The sequence below is a fragment of the Eleginops maclovinus genome, chromosome 5 (assembly GCF_036324505.1).
Source record: "Eleginops maclovinus isolate JMC-PN-2008 ecotype Puerto Natales chromosome 5, JC_Emac_rtc_rv5, whole genome shotgun sequence".
In the NCBI taxonomy this organism is placed as follows: domain Eukaryota; kingdom Metazoa; phylum Chordata; class Actinopteri; order Perciformes; family Eleginopidae; genus Eleginops; species Eleginops maclovinus.
This window is the reverse complement of record NC_086353.1, coordinates 28,097,447-28,112,301: the sequence shown is the minus strand read 5'-3', so window position 1 is coordinate 28,112,301 and position 14,855 is coordinate 28,097,447. Positions and strand designations below refer to the sequence as shown.

The window sequence follows — 14,855 nt, the reverse complement described above, 5'->3', positions numbered from 1 at the left end:
GACCGATGAACTTGTTTTGTGATAGGAGGAATGCTTTCATTAAGACTCTTTCCATCCCATATACATCCTTTTCCCTTTGAGTCTGTCACTTCTCTAAAAGAGTGGGAGCATCAATATTGAGAGGAGTGACAGAACTTTGATCCAGTGAAATTCAGAATTTTAGAATCAAATAGGTTTTAAATGCTGTCCGAGGTCACATTCACTCTATATTTAGTTCAGTTGTTATTAATTGTGATAGAGTTCCCTGTGAAGTACTTTAGATTCTGTCAGATTTCTTTGGGATTTCCTTTTGCTTCCTGAACAGCATTAATGAGAAATGTTGCTTTTGCATTATTAAGCTCTTTGCAGTATTTCTCAGTGGGGTAAACACTGTCAATGATTGTGTTGTTCTCGAGTGCCATCTTGAGAACACGGTCCCTTTGTTTCATTAGGTTTTCATTTAACCATACCCTGGTTTATGTTTTACTTAATAATACATCTGTACAGTTGTTTTAAGGATACTCATCAAATAATTTCAGTTATCTGTTCTTTTATGTGAGGTGCTCATTCCAATGAAATCACTTAGTTGCATTTTCAAGATTGGTTAGCTGACTATTAGAAGTCTTATACTGTTTAGGCTTTTGTCAGCTGATTCATTCTTACATCAGAATCATATTGCAGTCAAGACTGTCTGCCTGAAGTGTAACACATTATAGTTGCTCTTTAATAACCTGCTGAAGATCAAATGTACTCGTTTCTCGTTTGAGCTCTTTCTTTGCTCTATGTTTTTGTATTTATGTTTCAAATATTGAAATCAAATGATGTTCTTATTATTATATTCTTTAAGAAGAGTATTTTACTGTCACAAAGCACATTTTTGCAGATGGTGGCCTATAAATACCAGTTATAGTGAAAGACATTTTGGCTGAGCCTTGGATTTTCTTTGCTTTACTTTTAATTTAAATATATTATAGGCGTGCACATTTAGTATATCTGTGACTTTTGTGTAGATATATCTTCTGAGTTTAATCTTGTTTTTTTCGGCATAGCACTTCGGATATTAAGATGTCCAGTGAATGATCATCTTGGTTTAGCCACAGACTCCAATACAACACAAGCTTGGTGTTTGGAAACATTGAAGATTTGCAAGCAATCATTTCAATTGGTTTAAATATGTATAAACAGTATATTTTAGGTTTTTTATGTCAGAAGTGTAAAAACAATGTAACTTGTTCTTGTTCTGTCCACAAGTTAATGGATGGTAAGTTGACTGTATTTATATATATATATATATATATATATATATATACAGTGGGGCAAAAAAGTATTTAGTCAGCCACCAATTGTGCAAGTTCTCCCATTTAAAAAGATGAGAGAGGCCTGTAATTTGTATCATAGGTATACCTCAACTATGAGAGACAAAATGAGAAAAAAAAATCCAGAAAATCACACTGTAGGATTTTTAATTAATTTATTTTCAGATTATTGTGGAAAATAAGTATTTGGTCAATAACAAAAGTTCATCTCAATACTTTGTTATATACCCTTTGTTGGCAATGACAGAGGTCAAACGTTTTCTGTAAGTCTTCACAAGGTTTCCACACACTGTTGCTGGTATTTTGGCCCATTCCTCCATGCAGATCTCCTCTAAAGCAGTGATGTTTTGGGGCTGTCGCTGGGCAACATGGACTTTCAACTCCCTCCAAAGATTTTCTATGGGGTTGAGATCTGGAGACTGGCTAGGCCACTCCAGGACCTTGAAATGCTTCTTACGAAGCCACTCCTTCGTTGCCCTGGCGGTGTGTTTGGGATCATTGTCATGCTGAAAGACCCAGCCACGCTTCATCTTCAGTGCCCTTGCTGATGGAAGGAGGTTTTCACTCAAAATCTCACGATACATGGTCCCATTCATTCTTTCCTTTACACGGATCAGTCGTCCTGGTCCCTTTGCAGAAAAACAGCCCCAAAGCATGATGTTTCCACCCCCATGCTTCACAGTAGGTATGGTGTTCTTTGGATGCAACTCTGCATTCTTTCTCCTCCAAACACGACGAGTTGAGTTTTTACCAAAAAGTTCTATTTTGGTTTCATCTGACCATATGACATTCTCCCAATCCTCTTCTGGATCATCCAAATGCCCTCTAGCAAACTTCAGACGGGCCTGGACATGTACTGGCTTAAGCAGGGGGACACGTCTGGAACTGCAGGATTTAAGTCCCTGGCGGCGTAGTGTGTTACTGATGGTAGCCTCTGTTACTTTGGTCCCAGCTCTCTGCAGGTCATTCACTAGGTCCCCCCGTGTGGTTCTGGGATTTTTGCTCAACGTTCTTGTGATCATTTTGACCCCACGGGGTGAGATCTTGCGTGGAGCCCCAGATCGAGGGAGATTAGCAGTGGTCTTGTATGTCTTCCATTTTCTAATAATTGCTCCCACAGTTGATTTCTTCACACCAAGCTGCTTACCTATTGCAGATTCAGTTTTCCCAGCCTGGTGCAGGTCTACAATTTAGTCTCTGGTCTCCTTTGACAGCTCTTTGGTCTTGGCCATAGTGGAGTTTGGAGTATGACTGTTTGAGGTTGTGGACAGGTGTCTTTTATACTGATAACGAGTTCAAAAAGGTGCCATTAATACAGGTAACGAGTGGAGGACAGAGGAGCCTCTTAAAGAAGAAGTTACAGGTCTGTGAGAGCCAGAAATCTTGCTTGTTTGTAGGTGACCAAATACTTATTTTACCGAGGAATTTAACAATTAATTCATTAAAAATCCTACAATGTGATTTCCTGGATTTTTTTTTCTCATTCTGTCTCTCATAGTTGAGGTATACCTGTGATAAAAATTACAGGCCTCTCTCATCTTTTTAAATGGGAGAACTTGCACAATTGGTGGCTGACTAAATACTTTTTTGCCCCACTGTATATATATACAGTATATAGCTCTTTATCTGACCGCATTACCGCCAGCTCCAAGTGAGAGTGGGATAATAGGAAACACTGAAGGAAATGAAACTAAAACCAGAAAAGACATAGTACGTTTTAAGCAGCAAAATCAATGGGATCAAACCAGACTGAGTAAGGCTGGAACTGCTTAATGTATAGAATCAACCAACACTACATTTTACATAGTAGTTACATAGTATGTTCTTAATTATACACTATGAACAATATATACACAGCAAATGGTATCAGTGTGTTAGTGGTAATACTTTAAACACTATATATGGAAATTATTATTTATACAGCAATATACAAACTCTATTTAAAACAATCCCACATTTCATTGTAAAAAGTCCCATCTCAACAGAACAACTTCACAAACAAACATTTTACTTTTAATATACGTGGAACGCTATGGCATTACAAAATGCCATCATGTTTCGCTGGGTTAAAATATATTGACTCTGCTCTGACCTCTGCTGAAAGCTAGTTGCTAGATGCTCAAGGCTACATGCTCGATCACATGTGCAAATCTCCCATCCAACTGTCAGTGACGGAGTTGCGTTGTGGTTTGAATGTTCTCGCAGCCCCCTTTTTCTTCAGAAATATGAAATGGTTTTAATATAGTACACACACACAGGAAGCACAGCCACGAAGTACAATGCAAACTATCTGCATGGTATTTCAATCAACTCCCACGCTCTCTGGCAGTCATTGCACAAACATATGTCAGGCTCCTCATTTGAGAATAAAGCTACAATAACTTATCAAATCATGCCCAGGTTTTCGTATATGACATCATCATTTCCTGTGCTCACACTGTCAGCAAGGGAGGGAGAGGAGGCAGAGCAGGAAGGGGTAGATGAAGAAAGACTAAATGGTGGTTTTGTTTTGCAGACTTGAGCATAAAGGTGGGCATATGGGTCAGGTTTGCTTTCTTTTTTATGAGACACTACCTCCTTCTGACTGATGGGCTCGGCATAAATGGGTTCATCGTCTGCAAAACGTATAACTTTTCCTTTGCCCTGATTGACAGCATCCTGGACCGGACTGATCTTGTCGTACACCTCTGAGTAAACAGATTCTGGTTGGTGGGTGGTAAAGCCGGGCTTTTGAGCAGAAGAGTTAATGGGGGTAACAGATTCTCCTAAACCTGGGGGTTTGAGGGGTAACACACATGCAGGGTCTACATACAGAGCCGTGGCCGATGGCACTTTTGGTACAGATTCCATGCAGTCAGCAGGGTCAGCATATACAGCTTCTGATTGGCCACCCAGTTGAGCTCTGCTGTGACTGTTATGTGTTGGTACCAGTGGAAGAGGCATCAGTGTGATAGGAGCTGGCTGCACTGACACGCTCTCTGATGAACCAACCACATCTCCCTGGGCATGAGCACTCTCTTCTGAAGCAGCAGGTCTACCTTCCTGTGCCCTTACTTTGTTCTCCAGCATGGCAGCCATAATGTTCCCATCTGGTATTTTGGGGAGAGGGGAATGAGCCCCTATGTGGGTCACAATAACTTTCTCCCCCTCTTGGTTTTGATTGCTGGGAGGTACAGTGGAAGACTTCCGTTTGATGGTACTCTGAATCAGGGAGAATATTTTCTCCGCCTGCTGTGTCTCAAAGGTGAATGTTCCAGGACCCGAGTTACAGCGTCTCCCTGCTTCAATGGTTAAAGCCAGCTGGTAAGAAAACACAAGCGTGTTATTAGCATGTTCATGTGAAAGCAAAGCAGAGCAAAGCAGACCTATCCCTATTGTAAGTGTAATTGGATGATTCAGATGTATTAACTCCGTCTGAGCTGTTGAAGGTGACGTCATGATTGTTGATGATCCTGAGAACTAACCTTGTCTTTTCCATATCGTCGCAGGAGTTCGTAGGGCCATTCTCTGACAGTGTTCTTCTTCTGTGTTTCCCTCAGTAGCAGCGCCTCTCGCCCCACCTGCAGCCAGTACGCCCCTTTCAGGCCGCAGCGCGACGCTGCGTCAGTCCTCTGAACCATCACCCAGAACTCTGAGGCTGGAACCAAAAAGAGGAAATGGATCATTCCAGAATTGGAGGACATTTTAAGTCCCCCATGTTAAAAGTCAAACAATCCATGCCCAAAATGCTCAAAATGTGCACTTGTTGTGTAAAATACACTTGTCCTTAGACAAGATGAACATAAAGTTGTAATAAAAGTGGTTCCAAAATATTATTTAAAATAGAAAATAGATCTAAAACACCCCCTATAATTGCATTTTTTGCTTGTCCCAACTTCTTGATAACCGATTTGCATGTCAAATACAACATTTAAAATAGGCTATTTTTTACTTTTTAAAATTATTATTCTGTTGATAGATCTCTATTTGTTATTATTATTATTATTTGGTATTTGTTAAATCTATTTGTTAAATCATCAAACAATTTTAAATAACAGTAATTTTGCAAGTAAGTGTGTCCCTCAACATGCGCACAACCCTGTTACCGAAACCTTTTTAGATTGGCAGAGGAAGTGAAAAAAGTCAAATGAAACACAGGAAATAACATCATCAAGCCATGTGCTACTGCCATGGGTAGATCAAAGCTCAGTCCTCTCTTTTATTTTTCACAATTATCACAATAAGACAAATTAAATTCAAAGTTATCTTTCTTTAGGTACATAACTAAGTTTGTCCTTGCCATTACATTCTGCAGCTAGCATGAATTCTTAATGATAAAGCTAAAATAAGCATTGATTTGCAACACTGTTACTATAATTCAATCAATCAATAGGAAATGACAGACACAGGGTTGCTCAATAGTAGTACAATTTATTATTTGCATATATAATTTAGCATAATCTACTTGTTTTTAAAATTTTCCCAGAGTATGAATTCCTTTCTTTATTTATTTAAAGTTGACTGCTATTGATTTTAAAGTTCCAGTCCCCATTGAGCGCTGTTGAAAAGCAACAAATAAAATATCTATTAGAAAGTGTACCATTGATACCTGAGCTGGCCAAATCATTTGCTATGATGCTTTACTACCTGTTTAAAAAAAATACATATCAGACAAATAGAAAATAAAGGATTCATTTTTTAAAGTTTTGATGTCAAAATGTCCTCCAATTCCGGAATGACCCAAATACACTTTGTCCTTGCTCTTCAATCAAATCAAATATCATCTGTTACAGTAAAGATATTGCAACATCGGGTAACTGGCATGAATGCAAGTATTTTGAATAACAAGTAACCAAGTTAAGGGTATTACAGTATCAGATGATATGCCAAACTCATAAGAGGTAAGGTGATGTGCATTGGAGGAGGGTATCAATGGTAAATGTGACACCTGTCTGCAGCTCCCCAACAGAAAACAAAATCTTACATGGTGTAAAACAAGGTTTTTGGGCTGTTCTGTCGGCGTTTCCTGCAATCTTCTTCCTGCAGTCAGTCTAAATGAGTATTCATACAGGCTATTTGTCTGACTATTTTTATGCAAATACGTGAAGTCAGCAAAGGCTGCGCGACATTTTGAGTTGATTGTGATTTATAACGGTAAACAGGTGTAGGACGTTTGCTCTGTTTTATAAATCTTTTTTTTTTAAATGCGTAAGCACTTTGTTCCTACGTACGCCATCTTTTTACGGGAATCCTACGCAAAGTTTTACAAATGAGGCCCCAGATATACCAAGCCTCGAGGTGGTTATGGACCAGGAGAGAAGGTCCATGGGAAGATCAAACACCATCAAACACAAGTCATGGTCAAATCAACCTGAGTTCTGCTAGGGTTCTCACTCACACCAAGCCCTGGCAGCACATCACCCCAACCCTACGTCACATCCACAGGCTCCCGTTCAAGTCCTGCATCCTCCAAAAACTCCCTCTCCTCACCTACAAATCCTTCCATGCCCCTCACTGACTTCCTGCACACCTACACCCCCTCCTGACAAATTGTTAAAACATGTCTGGGCTTTCCCTGTGGAGGAACCTGCTTAGTGTCGCCTCACTGTGGGTGTCCACTTGAAATAAAATGCTTATATGGAAACGTATTGAAAAAATATGATAAGGCTTCAAGATGTCAGTGGGGCAGTTTAGGAGACAGATATAGATCCAGAATAAGACTGTCATGGTCACAGTCATCGCACCATCATCATGTCAAACATTCAACCTTTCACACAGCCTGTTTTCATCATCAAACCCACATAGATTCTACTGATGACCCAGGCCAGTCTTACAAGAAGAGGAAAAGCTAGCAAGCATAGGAACAGAAGACTAACCTTCATCTACTGAAGCGTATATCTGGTTCTCCTCCATCTCAATATGAGTAGAACCTGAGCCATCAGCTTTCTGAAAGAGAGGGAAGCACACAGGTGATCAAAACAGGCAGACAAAATGATTGATATTCTAGCTAGAAAATATGGGTACTTAGGCCAGAAGTCCAAATGATTAAGGCCCTAACAAATGTTTGTGTTTGGCTCTCACCAGAAACGCGCTGGGACAAAGTTTCTCCACCCAGTCCACACAGTCGTCCTTGAGCGCAGCGAACACCATGGTCCTGTTGCACGTCTCCACACAAAACGCTGACATGTTCTCCTGCAGACATCACAGAGAGCGGCTCTAAGGATGTTTTTAACTAACACTGATACATACAAACATCATACACCATCAGAGAGGCTGACCATGGGACAGGCCTCAGCGTTGGGGGGGAGTCTGAGGACACTGATAAGCTCAGACAGTTGGACCACCTTCAGCTTCTTGTCCCCATGAGGCTGGTAGTGTCTCCTGACCCCAGCCACATGTTCACCTCCTGCCCCTGCAGACACAGCATCACTGTGTTAACATCACTCAATACAAACACTTCAACCATCTTAAAATGAAAAAGAAAATTGTATTTGCTCTTTTTAAAAACAATAAATGTATTGCCCTAGACCAATGGATAACTAATACATGATTGCTGAACCATAATATAATATGTGAGAGTTATGAGTTATTATGACATCAGAAATCATCTTGACAACATGTTTAGAAACATCTAACTGAAGATGAAATGTGTGTGTGAAGAAAAAATCAGCAGTGTGTGCTGGCCGCATGTCGACCTAATGCTGAAAGTCTGAAACCATTCTGACTGTTTGAGCTCTATGACCACATCGCCACAAAGGGGCCCTCAGGAGCACCGGGACACTTCTGGCCTGACCTGCCGTCAACCTTTTTTTTGGGCTTGTTGTCAACTTTGCCAATGACAAAATGTAATAGAAGTAATATATAGTTTAATATAGTAATATAAGTCAGTGAGCCTCTCACACAACGCTCTGGAATTATTCCTGGAATTCCTCATATTGCCATACATATCGCACAATATAAAAGGAATGAAAGAAGAGTATTGCAGCGTCCGTTTCACAGAGCTGCACCAGTATGTTAGCAGGTTTTGATCACAATATGATGACTAAAAACGTCTCACACCAATGAACCATCATGACCTTAATTTGAATCAAATGATCATGATTTTCATTTTGTCCTTCATCAGCCGGGATCATTCACTGAGTTTGCTTCACATGTATTTGTTTTCACTTTCCTCTATCAAGTTTGCAAGAAAAGGGACGTTGGAAAGGACTTTTTCTGTCATGAAAAGGTTTTAATGTTTTTAGATATTGAAGAAATGATTCCAGTTTAATGGAAGTATTAAATAACTGTTCTATTCAGACCCACAGTAGTGATGGCTCTGGATGTCAAACTGATAATATGTTTATGTAAAGTGAAACTTGTGCTTGTCTTATATTGTACTTCTTAAAATAGATATTGAAACATGTATTACACAGTATTCATGAGTTGATAAACACAGTTCTTCAAATATCTTCAGTCAATCGTAGTTGATAAAAAAGCCCAATAACAGATGGAAATTTACATTGCATGCTTACAGTGAGTGGACTGTTCTACCTTTATTTCAATGAAAATGCAGACTATATTTTGGAGATCTAAGAGAAAAGGCAGCCCTCAGGGAATATAATGCAACTTCAAACAGTCCTGCACCCTCACACTCCTGTTCTGCAAACAAAGCCAACCCGTCTGAACTCTGTCACTCTCTGGACTTTGGAGGCAGATCACTAAAGCTGAGGTTCTGAGGGAACCAGTATGTCCCCTGGTTTATGCTGGCTGTGAGTCCTTCTCTCCAGCCTTCATCTTTTCCTCTCAAAAAATAGATGTAAAATGTAAAACGTAAGAAAAACGTGTAGAGTGTAAGAGTCCCCAAAACATATTGTACATTTGTACACTATTTCTCAGATCAGTTTCTCACGCATTTCTTCATCTCAACATGTGTATTTCCCCCCCAATATTAAAGTTAATACAATATTTTAACATTGTGAAAAATCATGATTAATCTGATATTATTGTGATACACGCGACTACTATCGATGGACACCACTGCTACATACAACAGCCAAACAGAAACAAACACTAGAGGGCGGCATTTTCATTTGTATGTTTTCAGCTGAACCTACTAGGATGTGTGTGTGTGTGTGTGTGTGTGTGTGTGTGTGTGTGTGTGTTTGTGTGTGTGCATGCGTGCATGCTTGCGTGTGTGTGATACAAGTGAAGCTCCTTCATTGCTTATCCACACAGCTCTTATCATTGCAGTCACTTAGTCACTCTCTTGTCAGCGTATAAATGGATTGCAATCCTCTTGCTCACGCCCCCTCCCCCCATCTCTGTGGGCATCACGTCCTGGACCCAGATCCTTGGGCACCAGGGCGTCACACACAGGTTAGCCCCACTGTGCCTCTTCACTGTGACCTCCCTGACTGCAGTTTTTGTCAGGCCTGTTTCTCAGTCTAATGGCTGATTCATGTTTCCCTTTTGAACTATGCTACTCTGTCTTAGTTATGATTTTGAAACTCAAATCTATGTTACTCTTTGTTCTTTGAATATTTGTTGTGCACACTTTATGTAAAATTTGTATGAGTAAGGCTTGCCTGTGACATCACACAGAGGACACTGTGCAGATGTTTCTGCTGAGGAGCTTTCATCACACCATCAACAGTTTTGGGCTCTATTTAAACTGTCAAACCCACTGCTCATGAAGCCCTGCTGCTGCTGCTGCTGCTGCTGCTGCTGCTGCTGCTGCTGCTGCTGCTGCTGCTGCTTCTGCTTCTGCTGCAGCAGTGTGGCGGGGAGGGGTCACACACCCCTCCCCGCCACACACAACCCTCCCCACCACACACAACCACCCCACCACACACATTCACCTGTGGGCTGTCTCTGTCTGCTAAAGTTTATTCCGTTTGTGAATGTTTGGCTTCACAAGAATGGATTTGAAATAGTGATTTGTGCAACTTTTGAACAACATACCATATTTTTGGTCATGAACAGCATTTAGCATACAGGTGGATGCCCCTAAAAAAACGGATTGACTATGACATCATTTCCCTCATTTAGCTGGAAATTACTTTAGAAAAAATCAAATAAATCCAAATTCTTAAAATGTTTTATAGTTAAAAACACCTGAAATTATGGACCAAAAGAAAAAGAAAAGTATACTAATGTAGCATTTTATGGAGAAACCCAATAAGGTTAAGATGCCAATTAATTATGAGAAAAATGTACATTTTAGATCATGCGTTGTAAGAAATATCTAGGGTTCATTGGTTACAGTAAAAGTAAATCGTTTTTTTCTTCTAGGTTTTGACGAAAACATATTTTTTCACAAAAAAGTGTTTGGCATTAAAACTATATTTTTTGTATGTATTTGAGACAGTGGCGGGCCGTGCATTTCACACCTAGGCCTTCAGTGATGTCCTACACAGTCCTACCTGAATTATTCCACCTCTTAATACCATCATAATGACGCCATGGCTCTAGAAACTATACATTTAGACAGAAACGCAGTATAACCGGGCGTTGCATCACCTTAACATAGTCAAGTACATAGTATATTAATATTTCTGAAGCATTTATAATCAATACATCAGCATTTACAGTTAACTTAATTAATCAGATTATCTGACAAACCGCTCCTTGACACCTGTGTCCGTCACATAACGCAGAACAAGTGCCAGCTGTGCTACATTACCCACATCTGACGTCTCGTCCACCATAACAGCGACAAAGGGTGCTTTTTTAATCTTCATTTTGATCTCTTCTCCCATCACTTCAGCAATAGCATAAATCAGGTCGTTTTGTATTTTGCCTGACGTCCCAGTAAACATGTTGTTTGTGTACAGGTGGTAACGCAAATCTGTGTTGTTCTCAGCAAGAAAAGAAAGAAGCTCCACGTAGTTTCCTCTGTTTCTGGACTCGGCGCTTTCATCGTGTCCCCTAAATGAAAGTTCCTGTTTACCCCAAAACAGGACACAATCAATCAGTCTTTCAATATTTCCCTATTTTTGTTCACCCTTTCGTTGTGGAGCTCCGTTTCCCTGCGCACTTGTTCGTTGAGCTGTAGATCCACTCGGGTGTCCCCAAAGGTTTTCAAAAGCACCAGTGCTTCCAAGTGCCCAGCTGTGCTTTGGTGTCTCGTTGCTGCCTTGGTTAGACAACTCAAGTTTGCAAATTTAGTGTGGCTCCAAACACCAAATCGATCAGTTGCAAATACCAGGCATTCCCGGCAGTACAATTTGCAGTGCCTCTCGGAGGCTGTGAGCCAGGGGTACCGCTCGTAGTTTCCCTGCTGTGCTAGGCTCGCTAGCGTTGGAGTTGGTCGTTCCCTTTTCAAGATGTGTAGCTTTACTTGAAAAGTTCGTTTTGAAAATGGCGTTGTAATTATATCTTCGACCAAATTGATCTCTTCTCCTCCTTCAGCCATTGTGGGTTGACAAAAATAGCTTGTAGAAATCTACACAAATTAGCTCGCTCAAGTTCTAGTTCTGTTTGCTAGCTTTGCCCATAGACTGTATGGCTCTGCCTACTGCCTAGCTCTGCCTCTCAATAGTGCGTATCCAATCAGAAGATGTGCACGTGCTAACATTAGCGTACGCCTGCTAGCTGGCCCGTTGTCGCCAACTCGAAATCTGATTGGTTAACGCCACAGTTTTGTTTGCGTTCACTTTAAGCTACAGCCGCCCGCACTGTTGATTCTGAAGGCCTAAGGGCAGATTTCTTTGACCCTAGCAACACATTATGGCTGAAATATGATTGGATAAAAGCTCTAACATAAAGGCCAGCCCTCCAAATCTCGTTCTGAGGCTGGAAGCAGCGCAGCCAAGACGAACGCTATAAAATGAAGAGAATAGACTGTGGGGAATAATTTAATACGTATTTGTGGAAAAAATATATCAAAATGTAATTTATATTCTGATGATGTTTAGGCCAGCAGAGAAGGCCTTGCTGGCCCTGACGGCCCACCACTGATTTGAGACAGTGAATGTCATTTACAAAAAGGCTACATTGACTTCTAGTATCATCAGTTTACTGTTTACAATGAGCCGTTCACCTCACAGCAACACAGTGACAGAGGTAAAAAAGGAAAGTGTACCTCCCAAATCCTGGATCTCCAGGCGACCCCCCCCACTGCTGGGAGGAAACAACGTCAACCACACCGGCTTCCATTTCTGTGAGGGGAGAGAGACGGGGAAAGCAGATGCTGGTGACGATGATCAGGATCACACTGGCTGCAGGCCAGCATCACTGAGGCACAGCATGCCATAGACCTGCCTCCAGAGGGAGTGTCACATCATACATTAGATTACATGCTTTATTCTACAAGTACTTCTTTCCCTACTAAGCTCCCTGGTCAATGACGTTTGAGGATTTTCAACAGCTAATTTAAAAAATGCAAACAATAGGAATATCTATTAACATTTTATTATAACATTCAGAATGTTGAGTATGCATACATCCATATTAAAAATGAATTGTGAATTCCAGCCCCTCATGTAACACAGAGAGGTTAACATGAGTCCCTCTGACCCAGTATTCCTCCAGATTGATCAGGGCTGTGAAGGAACAGATGTTACAGTACCATATACATCAATTATTATACTCAACTTATAACTCATGTTTCATTTCTATACCAGTCTCAGGTTATGTGTGAGATGTTTGAGAGAAGGTTCGGGCACAGGATCAGGTGCCTCTGCCCTGATAGCGAGTGTGTGCTGTGTGTCGGGGTGCTCAGGAATGTGCAGCTTGAGTTCTGTTTCAACTTGTTCATTTGGATTCCTGCTCCGGACTCTCCTTAGCTACAGGGAAAGGCTCACATTCGTTCCTCCAGATAACTCTAGTCTGATTAAACTGGGAAAGAATAATACATATGGACGTTAAGTCTGTTCAATACACAAAGCCATAAACGGAGCAGTATTATCAGCCGATCACATGGTTTACCGTTTGCCAAGTCACGCTCCTATGAGGTGGATATGATTATATTTTTAAGAATGCAAAGGTCACACAAAGGAGTGACTATCGGCTGCTGGTAAACATGCAGTTTTATAAATCCTATGTCCTGTCCCAGACTGAGAAACAGATGATGTGTGTGTACTCACTTTGCCAGCTTTGTGTGGTTGGAGGTAAGCCTTCCCTGTTTTGGTCTCAGAATCCATCTGGAAACAAAAATACTTCAAATCTGTCAGAAACACATCTAAGGTTTCCTTTTCTTTCTTCCTTTCACATGGAGGATAAGAGAGCAGGGCGTGCCCACAGTGAGACATTCTTGAAATATGATCCTCACCTGAAACACACGTAGAGGTGCAGCTGTGAGTCAAAAACACACTCACACACATACACTTTCATGATGGTAAAAACTGTTCATCAATACATTCTGTCATTCATTACAATACAACAGAAAGTTGTTGTAAATATTTTCTCCACACGCTTTATATTCAGTCATGTACCTTTGAGCATGACTTATGCAATATGACAAGTTATGAAATCTATCTATCTATCTATACTCTGTAATGATATAAGTGTTCTCATCTGATGCTTCTCTCAGGACAACACATGTTTTTTATCCTTTACAAACCAACACAAATTGCTGTTGAAAAAATGGTATGGTTACATAAATTGTTACGGTTTCAGTACACTAACAACTTGTGAGTGTACATCGTTGATGAAATGATATTTTTTGCTGAGGGATAGCTTCACAATAATATACATAACGTTAAGGATAAGGAAAAAATGTTAATTCACTTTGTAATTATTTAATTCAGATGTTAAAATAAGGGACAGTACACTATAGTACAGATATAGTCAGACTTTAGAATCAGAATCAGAATCCCTTTACTCATCCCACAGAGGGTAAATTTTAATTTGCTACAGCAGCAACAGAGCCAAACACAGCTTTACAAAAGAAAATATGCATTTAAAAAATATATTAAGATAAAGACAAACACACAATTTACTAAATACACATCCTGAAGGAGATTAGCAGCAGGTAAATATTGCATAGTTATTCATAATGGCATATTTATGTTTATATATTGCATATAAATTGTTATGGCACAACTAGTCAGTTTTTTGTTGTATGTATGAGGGGTCTACCGGGGGCCATGCTGGTTGTGAAGTCTGACCGCTTCAGGAAGGAAGGACCTGCGGTATCTCTCCGTAAGACACCTCGGGTGCAGCAGCCTGTCACTGAAGGAGTTGCACAGTGCGGACAGGGTGTGCTGGAGGGGGTGGGACACATTGTGTGAATCTAAATCAACATGTGCAAAACAAGTGGGTCTATATTGAGCTAAGAATAAGGTGCTGATAAAAAAGACGGATAGCTAAAAACAGACATGATATCAAAATGTAAAATGAATGATGACTTTATCAAAATTAGCATAATTTGACCTCCTCCTTTGCTCCTGTCATTATTAATACGGCTGCCACAAACGTCGACGTCGTTCTTTGGGGGACAGTCTCCATTTAGCGTGAATGGCGGTTCTGAGACCACAGGTCTCCTGCCAAACCTTTCAATACTAAACAACAAGTATTTTGCCTTTTTGAAAGAATGTTTTGTTTATTTCCTTTATTTAATTTTCCGTTTTTGGAAGAGGCGGATAGAGGGGGCGACAT

At 40.4% G+C, this 14,855-nt stretch overlaps 1 protein-coding gene across 2 annotated transcripts; it reads right to left on the bottom strand.

Annotated features, from left to right (window-relative positions):
- Nucleotides 1–2,999: 2,999 nt before the first annotated feature.
- Nucleotides 3,000–13,483, bottom strand: dok1a (docking protein 1a). Of its 2 annotated transcripts, none has more exons than XM_063882735.1 (7): nt 13,343–13,483; nt 12,340–12,415; nt 7,553–7,686; nt 7,356–7,466; nt 7,151–7,220; nt 4,760–4,932; nt 3,000–4,595 (listed from the first exon to the last, which is right to left on the bottom strand). In XM_063882735.1, exons 1-7 carry the CDS (start codon nt 13,397–13,399, stop codon nt 3,681–3,683), a joined length of 1,536 nt encoding a protein of 511 aa, XP_063738805.1. In that variant the 5' UTR covers nt 13,400–13,483; the 3' UTR covers nt 3,000–3,680. The 2 variants fall into 2 exon arrangements, with proteins under 2 accessions (XP_063738805.1, XP_063738806.1); XM_063882736.1 differs by having other exon boundaries at nt 12,340–12,518; nt 13,343–13,434.
- Between the last annotated feature and the right edge of the window lie 1,372 nt (nt 13,484–14,855).

Bases quoted from the DNA above. Each gene is read 5' to 3' on its own strand.
- dok1a (XM_063882735.1), bottom strand. From the start codon at position 13,399: ATGGATTCTGAGACCAAAACAGGGAAGGCTTACCTCCAACCACACAAA. The intron at 7,687-12,339 runs GTACACTTTCCT...CTGTGTCTGCAG, and splicing joins GGAGATCCAGGATTTGGGAG to GGGCAGGAGGTGAACATGTG. The intron at 7,221-7,355 runs GTGAGAGCCAAA...CCTCTCTTTCAG, and splicing joins TTTGTCCCAGCGCGTTTCTG to AAAGCTGATGGCTCAGGTTC.